At 35.2% G+C, this 9,576-nt stretch overlaps 1 protein-coding gene across 1 annotated transcript; it reads right to left on the reverse strand.

Moving 5' to 3' along the window:
* Positions 1 to 2,731: 2,731 nt before the first annotated feature.
* LOC110134963 (acylphosphatase-1) lies at positions 2,732 to 3,275 on the reverse strand. The gene has a single exon (XM_070462313.1). The coding sequence runs from the start codon at positions 3,236 to 3,238 to the stop codon at positions 2,933 to 2,935; it is 306 nt and encodes a 101-aa protein (XP_070318414.1). The 5' UTR covers positions 3,239 to 3,275; the 3' UTR covers positions 2,732 to 2,932.
* Positions 3,276 to 9,576: the final 6,301 nt, after the last annotated feature.

Consider the following 9,576-nt stretch of genomic DNA (forward strand, 5'->3'; position numbering starts at 1 on the left):
TATGTACCCAAGTGGATTTCTGGGTCATATGGTAATTTTCATTTTATGAGAAATCTCCATTCTGTTTTCCATGGTGGCTATACCAACTTATGTTTCTACCAGGAACATGCAATGTTCCTTATTGTCCACATCTTTGCCTTTATTTGTTATCACTTATCTTTTTGATAACAGCCATTCTAAAAGATATATGAGGTAACACCTCACTGTGGTTTTGATTTGCATTTTCCTGATGATTAGTGACATCAAGCACCTTTAATGTATGTGTTGACCATTTGTATGTCAATGGTCATTTTTCTTTGGGAAAAATGTCTTTTCAAGTCCTCAGCTCATTTTTAAATAGGACTATTTGTTTTGGTTATTCAGTTGTGAAAGTGAAAGTCATGTCCGACTCTTTGTGACCCCATGGACTACACAGTCCATGGAATTCTCCAGGCCAGAATACTGGAGTGGGTAGCCTTTCCCTTCTCCAGGGGATCTTCCCGACCCAGGAATTGAACCGGGGTCTCCTGCATTGCAGGAGGATTCTTTACCAACTGAACTATCAGGGAACCCTCAGTTGTATGAGTCTCATATATTTTGGATATTAACCCCTTATCAGACATATGGTTCACAAATGTTTTCTCTTATTCACTAGCTTGTCTTTTCATTCTGCTGATTGTTTCTATTGCTATACAAAAAAAGCTTTTTAGTTTGATTTAGTCCAACTTGTTTACTTTTGCTGTTGTATCCAAAAAAGTGTTGCCAAAACCAGTGTTGAGATTTCCCCCATGTTGTTTTCTTCTAGTAGTTTCATAGGTTGGGGTTTTACATTTGTCTTTAATTCATTTTCAGTAAGTTTTTGTGAGTGCCATAGGATAGGCCTCCAATTTCATTCTTTCACTTGTGCTTATCCAGTTTTCTCAATGTTATTTATTGAAGAGACTATCCTTTTCCCCTTGAGTACAGTTGACCCTTGAACAACATGGGTTTGAACTCCGTGGGTCCACTTACACCTGAATTTTTTCAATAAACTCATACTACAGTGCAACCTGAGGTTGGTTTAATCCCTTGATTTGGAACCATGGATAGAAGGCTGACTGTAAAGTTATATATAGATTTTTGACTGCATGGGGGTTGATGCCTCTAAATCCCACATTGTTCTAGGGTCAACTGTATTTTTGGCTTTCTCATCAAATATTAGTTGACCATACATGCAGGGGCTTATTTTGGGCTCTCTACTCTATTCCATTGGTCTACACATTTATCTTTATGCCACTACTATGCTGTTTTGAGTACCACAGCTTTGTAATAGAGTGTGAAATCAAGAAATGTGATGCTCTCAGCTTTGTTCCTTTTCTTTTTTTTCAGAATTGTTTCAGTTATTTGGGGTCTCTTGTGGTTCCACACAAATTTGGGGATTGTTTTTTTCTATTCTTGAGAAAAATGTCTTTGGAATTTTGATAAGAATTGCTCTGAATCTATAGATGGTTTTAGGTACTATGGACATTTTAGCAATGTTAATTCTTGCAATTCATAAACACAGGATACCTTTCCATTTGTTTGTGTCTTCAATTTCTTTTATCCAAGTCTTGTAGTTTTCAGTGTACAGATCTTTCACTTCCTTGATTAAATTTATTCCTAAATATTTCATTGTTTTTGATGCTGCTGTGAATGAGATTGCTTTCTTAATTTCTTTTTCTGTTCTTTTATTGTTAGCACATATAAACACAACTGATTTCCATATGGTGATTTTATATCCTACAACTTTACTAAACTTGCTGATTAGTCCCAACTGTTTTTTTGGTGCAGTCTTTAGGATTTTTTATTTGTAAGATAGTATCATCTGCAAATAAAGACAATTTTACACCTCTTTTTTCCAGTTTGGATGCCTTTTATTTCTTGATCTTTCCTGATTGCTCAAGCTGGGACTTCCAGTATTATGTTGAATAAGAATGTTGAGAGTGGACCCCTTGGTCTTCTTCCTGATCGTAGCGAGAAAGTTTTCAAACTTCTACCATTGAGTATATTACCTGTGGGTTTGTCATATATGGCCTTTATTATGTTGAGATATTTTGCTTCTCTACCCAATTTATGAGAATTTTTATCATGAAGGATGTTAAATTTTGTCAAACACTTCTTCTACATAAACACTTTTTCAATATGGTTTTTGTCTTTCATAAAATTGGCATAAAACTGGAGAATTGTCAAACTCTTTGAATTTGTTTCCCATCTTTCTGGGATCACTATCCTTTGTTGTATGGTTTCCAGTGTCTTGAGGAACTATTCTTTCCTATATTTGACAGTTTCTTAAGTTTTTCAGGTGGAATGGTATATTTGGTCTCTGTTATTCCTTCTTGCTCAAAAGAAAAATTATAAGTGTTAATTTTACACTAGGGAGTTTATAGATACCTTTCCATTACTTATTTATAATTTAAATATACATGGTCATAGAACATCCTTTATCTGACTCAATTTCCTTAAATTTGTTGAAGCTTGTTTTATGATCCAGAATTATGTAAATCTTGGAAAATGTTGTATGTGCATATGAATGCAATATTTATTCTACTGTTGGGTGATGTATTTTCTATATATCAACTAAGATAAGTTGATTAATAATTATCACTCAAATCATTTATATACATATTTATTTCTCTGTACTTGATTTATTAATTACTGAGAAGGAGTGTTGAAATCTCCTATTACAAATGTGGATTTCTTTATTTCTGTGTAAGTTCTATATTTGCTTCCTCTATTTTATTTTATTTTATTTTTATTGATTAGAATTGTGTATAGTTTTAATTCTTTCATCACACATATAATACACAGTAACCAGCAAATAACATGCTAAAATAACTTATTGACAAATTCTAATATTGAACACAGAATAGTTCTATCTCTATTAACAATGAAAAACAAAACCACTCAGTATCTTGGAAAATTTAAATGCAGACCATTATTTCACAATTTGGAAATCTGCATAGTCCAGCTTTAAGATGACCTTCTCATTGTGGAAGCTTGCTCTGTCGATGTGCGATTTGGGACTTCCTTTTGTCTCAAGCCATTCCTGCATATGACGTACTTTGGAGGTGGGCCCTTGCAATTGTCCTTGCACTGTGCCCTGGTCAGTGTTCTGGACCCAGCCTACTAATCCAAGCTTTTTACCCTCAGCCTGAGTGTACTTGCGGAAAAACACTCCTTGCACCTTTCCAAAAATTTCATAATCCACTGATATCAGGGTATCCCCTTCTGCCATGCTCATGCTCAAACCCCCCTTGTCGCCTTCTCAAGCGTTAGGGACTACCAGGCAGACCACCAGGCCCTGCTTCCTCTATTTTAAAGCTCTGTTGTTAGATGCATGCACATTTAGAATTGTTGTTCACTTGGTGAATTGACCCCTTCATAATTATGTAGTGGCACTTTTTATCCATGTTAATGTTGCTTGTTTTGAAGTTTACATGTCTGATATTAATATATCCATTCTAGATTTCTTTCCTTTCCTTAATTTTTGAAAACAGCTTTCTGAATGTATATGAATGGCTGAGTCACTTTGCTGTGCACCTGAAGCTGTCACAACAGTGCTAATCGACTATATACTCCAAAGTAAAATAAAAAGTGAAAAGACACAGCTTTATGGAGATATGTTTCAGATGCCATAAAACATACCCATTTAAAGTCATTTAGTGCATGCATTTAATGGTTTACTAGTTCCATAAAGTTGTGAGACCAACTCCACTGCCTAATTTTAGAACATTTAATTCCCCAGAAAATAAATGCCATACACATTTGTGGTCATTCCCCACTTCTCCTTAGCCCCTAGCCCAAGAGGCAATCACTAATCTAAATTCTGTGTTTATACATGACTACTGGAAAAACCATAGCCCTGACTAGACAGAAGATATGTCCATAATATAGAATGTTTCTTGCAAATAAAAAATAAACCTAGTACTTACATATAATTGTAGACATTTTCTGTAAAGAAAATATTCTGTGGCCTTTTGTCACTAGATTCTTTTACTTCGCACAAAATGTTTTCAAGATTGGCTCATGTTGTCTTATATGTAATTACTAGGTTTGTTTTTTACTCACAAGAAACATTCTATATTATGGACATACCTTCTGTCTAGTCAAGGCTATGGTTTTTCCAGTAGTCATGTATGGATGTGAGAGTTGGATGGTGAAGAAAGCTGAGCGCCGAAGAATTGATGCTTTTGAACTGTGGTGTTGGAGAAGACTCTTGAGAGTCCCTTGGACTACAAGGAGATCCAACCAGTCCATCCTAAAGGAGATCAGTCCTGGGTGTTCATTGGAAGGACTGATGCTGAAGCTGAAACTCCAATATTTTGGCCACCTCATGTGAACAGTTGACTCATTGGAAGAGACCCTAATGCTGGGAAAGATTGAGGCAGGAGGAAAAGGGGACGACAGAGGATGAGATGGCTGAATGGCATCACCAACTCGATGGACATGGGTTTGGATGGACTCCGGGAGTTGGTGATGGACAGGGAGGCCTGGAGTGCTGCGATTCATAGGGTCGCAAAGAGTCGGACACGACTGAGCGACTGAACTGAACTGAACTGAATTTTATTTATCCCTTCATTAGTTAGCTGGTGGGCATTTGGATTATTTCCACTTTTGAGTGTTATGAATAGTGAACTATGAACATGTTTGTACAAGTTTTTGCATGAACATGTTTTTTTGGGTAGGAAGCCCTTCCTTGGTGGCTCAGACGGTAAAGAATCTGCCTGCAATGCAGGAGACCTGGGTTCAATCCCTGGGTCAGGAAGATCCCCTGAGAAGGGAATGGCTACCCACTCCAGTGTTCTTGCCTGGAGAATCCTCATAGACAGAGGCGCCTCACGGTCTGTAGTCCATGGGATTGCAAAAAATTGGACATGACTGACCAACTAACACTTCACTTCAGATACTTAGGAGAGGAACTTTTGGGTCAAATAGAAACTCTATGCTTAATATGAATACTTTGAGGAAATGTCACGGTATTTTCCAAGGTAGCTGCATCATTTTCTCATCCCGCAAACAATGTATGAGGTTTCCAGTTTCTTTACATCTTTACCAATGTTTGCTATTCTTGGTCTTTTTTTTGTCATAACCATATTGGTCTGTGTAAAATGATATCTCACTGTGCTTTTGACTTACACTTCCTTAATGATTTATGATACTGAGTAACTTTTTGTGTGTTTAATTGCCATTTGTGTATTTTCTTTAAAGAAATATATATTTAAAATTTTTTAATGCTATTTTATGTTTTAAGTATTGGGATTTAAGTACTGTTTATAAATACTGGATATGTCTCCTGTCAAAAATATAATTTTAAGTATTTTCTCCCATCCTGTGAGCTGTCTTTTCATTTTTTTGATTATATACTTCACAGTACAAAAGTTTTTAATTTTGTTGAACTCTAGTTTATGTTTTATCTTTTGTCATTTGTGCTTTAGTTTCATACTAAAGAAGCCATATGCTAACAAAATCATGAAGATTTATTCCTAAATTTTTTCTTCTAAGAGTTTTATAGTTTTAACTCTTATGTTTATGTATATATGTTTTGAGTTAATATTTGTGGAATATGTGAGGTAGAGGTCTAACTTCATTCTTTTGCATGTAGATACTTGGTTATCTGAACAGCATTCATTAAAGAGAATATTCTATGCTTATTATCTTTGTTTCTGTTGTTCATAGTATTCTTTTATAATACTTTTTATTTCTATAAGGTTGGTAGACATATTCCCTCTCTCATTCTTTACTTTAGTAATTTGAGTCTTCTTTTTTTCCTTGGTCATTCTAGCTGTTTGTTGACTTTGTTGATCTTTACAAAGAACCAACTTTGGGTGGTTTTAATTTTCTCCATTGTTTTTCTATTTAAAATTTCTGCTCTAATCCTTATTTATCTCTTCCTTCTATTTACTTTGGATTTATTTTACCTTTCTTTTCCCAGTGTCTGAAGGTTGAAGGCAAAGGTGTTTATTTGAGATTTTCCATCCTTTATATTGTGTATTATACAGTTCTCAATTTCCTGCTAAGTACTGCTTTCACTGCATTTTTATGTTTTTACTTAATCAACAGACTTTGTGTGTGTTGTTTTTTTTTTTTTACAGTTTAAGTTTACAAGAAAAAGTGAGGAGAAGTACGTAGATTCCATATACTCTTCAATGTCCCCAGCTTCCCCTTTATTTAATATCTTGCATTACGGTGGTATATTTGTTACCGCTGATGAGCCAACATTGATACGTTATTATTAAAGTCCATGGTTTACTCTTTGTGTTGTACATTATAAGCATTTTGACAAATGCATTATGATGTACATTCCTCTTTACAGTATCATACAAAATAATGGTTTTATTGCCCCAAATATCTTGTTATAATGCTCTGATTACTTATCTCTTCCTCCCTCCCCCAGAATTCCTGTCAAGCACTGATCTTTTTACTGTTTGTATAGCTTTCAAAATGTCATATACATAGTTTGAATCAAACAGTACATATGTAGCCTTTTAAGATTAGCTTCTTTCACTTAGCAATGTGCATTTAAGTTTCCCCTATATCAGAGTTTAGGATCTAAGCACAGATATGACTGTGGAGATTGATTTGTACTCTATGGCCTGCTGCTCACTTCAAGAACCACGGAGGATTTCTGTCTGTTTCAGAGCTTGGATGACAGTTGTTTGATTCTCTGATAAGTTCTCTTAGGTCTCCAGTCCTGCCTCCCCTCTGGTTTTCTGTGCTTCAGGAGATGCCACTTTATACTGATGCCCTGCCTTCACCCACTCTGCCTCTCACCTGCCCTCTGTCTTCGAAGAACTACTTTAGCTGCTACTTTGTATTAGTTGAAGATTTAGATTTTTGTGGAGAGATGTCTGTCAGCTACCCTGACTCACTGTTGGCTTTTATCAGTCTCTGATTTATACTTACAGAAGACCTGCAGTGATTCATAATAGTTTTTCTCAGTTTTTATGCACAACACAACTTGATGAGGGATATCCCTGTCAGCTTTAATTGGATCACCAGATTTCAGTGTATTACCCCCATGCATTTAGTGAAGGCTTTGGGAAGCTGTTAGGGGGTGAGTAAAAATTAGCTAATTGAATGAGATTCCTTGGGAATCTAAAATGTCATCCCAGTCAACACAGGACATTTAATGCTTCTTTAAGAAGTTTGGCATATCGCTCCCTACCATTATCCATGGCATTCTTCTAGGGATAAAATTATCATGAGCCTCTCAAGAATGGCTTATCATTTCTGGAAAAATAGTTTTCTTTTTTTTCCCCAACATTTTGCACCTAAAATCTCTGATGGTATTAGAAAAAAACATTATGCTTTTACATGTTATCTGGCTTGTTCTTGTTCAGAGAATGGGGTTGATGATCTTTTGTGATTTTCTACATTCTATCCAAAAAGTAGGATCTTTTGAGTGTCTTGTCCTGAAAGAATGTCAGATTTTGTCAATCGCTTTTCTGCATCAGTTGAGATGGTATGTTTGTCTTCCTTCATTCTATTAATGTGTTGTATTACATTGACTGTTTTTCATATGTTGAACCACTTAGCTAGCATGACCAAGGAAAAAAAAAAGAAAGAAGACTCAAATTATTAAAGTAAAGAATGAGATGCCTGAGACAAGTGCTCGGGCCTGGTGCACTGGGAAGACCCAGAGGGATCAGGTGGAGAGGGAGGTGGGAGGGGGAATCGGGATGGGGAACACATGCAAATACATGGCTGATTCATGTCAATGTATGACAAAAACCACTAAAAAAAAAAAAGCAGAGACATTACTTTGCCAAAAAAAAAAAAAAAAGAATGAGAGAGGGAATATATCTACCAACTTTATAGAAATAGAAAGGATTATAAAGGAATATGATGAATGACAAATTAAGTGAAGAAGATAAAAGGAACAAATGCCTAGAAAGACACAAACTATTAAAAATGACTAAAGAAGAAATAGAAAACATGTGTAGGAAAGTAGAGAATTTGAATTAGTCATCAATAATTTGTCATAAATAAAAGCCCAAGACTGAATGGCTTCATTGGCAACTACCATAAAACTTCTTTAAAATAAAAAAAGTATTTTTAAAGAATTAGCATCAATCCTTCTCAAATTCTTCTTAAAAATAGAATATAATCACTTCTTTCCAATTACTACTATGAGAGCAATATTACACTGATATTAAAATCGTAAAACACAACATAAGAGACTACAGGCCAATATCATTTATGATATATGCACTAATACCAGATTCTTAACAAAACATCAGAAAAGTGAATTCAGAAACATATAAAGAAAAGAGTATGCAACATGACTAAGTTGAATGTATCTTAAAAATGTGAATTTGGTTCAGATTCCAAAAGTAAATAAATGTAATATAGCATATTTATAGAATAAAAGACAAAACCCCAAGATATCTCAATAGACAATAAAGCATTTGATACCAAGATTAGAGAAAGACAATGTAAGAAAATAAAGCCTCAGACCAATATAAATATGGATCAAAATACTGTCATACTGGATCCAGTAACATATAAGCAGGATTATACATCATGACCTAGTGACATTTATTCCAGAAATTCTAGGTTTGTTTAACATATGAAAATTAATCAAATACAGCATAGTGACTGAATAATGGATAAAACCACATGACTATCTATGTCAATAATCCCTGAAAAAGTATTTGACAAAATTCAACACCTGTTTATAAGGAAAACACTCAACAAATCATTAAGAGAAGGAAAGTTCCTCGATATGATAAAGGGCTCTATTAGAATCCAAGGTCACCATAGGACCTAAGGACTTTTCATAGATACGTATTTTCCCTGGTTCTCTGTGATAAACTTCTAGTTGGTCTACCTTTTAGTCTATTGTAAATATATAATGAAGCTACCAGTTTTCTCTTAATTGGCCACCGGTAAAATTGAAGTTGTTTTTAATAATGCCTTTGGACTTGAACTTGCTCATGCTTTTTTAAAAATAAAATTAGGCCCTTTAGTCTTATCTGTGGAGCTTTTTGTTCTCATGTCTGCTTTTTTCCTGGGAAGAACATATGCCAATGCAAAGGAGTGAGAGGTAGAGATAGAAGCATGCTTTTCTTTGCTGTTGGAGCAGGGCTCTGGGTGTGAAGCTTAACTTTTAAAAGTCTATAACCTCTGCCATTTTAGAGAGTTGGATCAGGTGTGTTCAGGGTATAACACACTCTGCCTGCTATGCTTATGAGAGTTTCCATCCTATGAGTCGGGCCTGGGTGGGAAAAGGAAGACTGGTCTGCTGTGATTGTCTAGAATATCATCTCAGCAATATGAAGCTTAGGATTATAAGTGATACTGGTAGCCAACTCCTCCCAGTATAAAACTGTGGTCCTAGGCTGGGAGCTAAGTGGAGAGGAAGCCCATCTATTTGATTGCAGATGCTTGGAGTAGAATTTTTATCACACTGAGCTGGTAGTAGTGGGGATATAAACATATCAAGGCTTATATAAATATATAAGTCATAAATCTGACTTATTACTTCTCTACTACCCTTAGGACATTTCCAGAGGCTTTAAATGTTTTTGTACAATAGCTTTCTGTAGGTAAATTGTTGTTTTGATGAGGATAGGATCT

The sequence above is a fragment of the Odocoileus virginianus genome, unplaced genomic scaffold, assembly GCF_023699985.2.
Source record: "Odocoileus virginianus isolate 20LAN1187 ecotype Illinois unplaced genomic scaffold, Ovbor_1.2 Unplaced_Scaffold_2, whole genome shotgun sequence".
In the NCBI taxonomy this organism is placed as follows: Eukaryota; Metazoa; Chordata; class Mammalia; order Artiodactyla; family Cervidae; genus Odocoileus; species Odocoileus virginianus.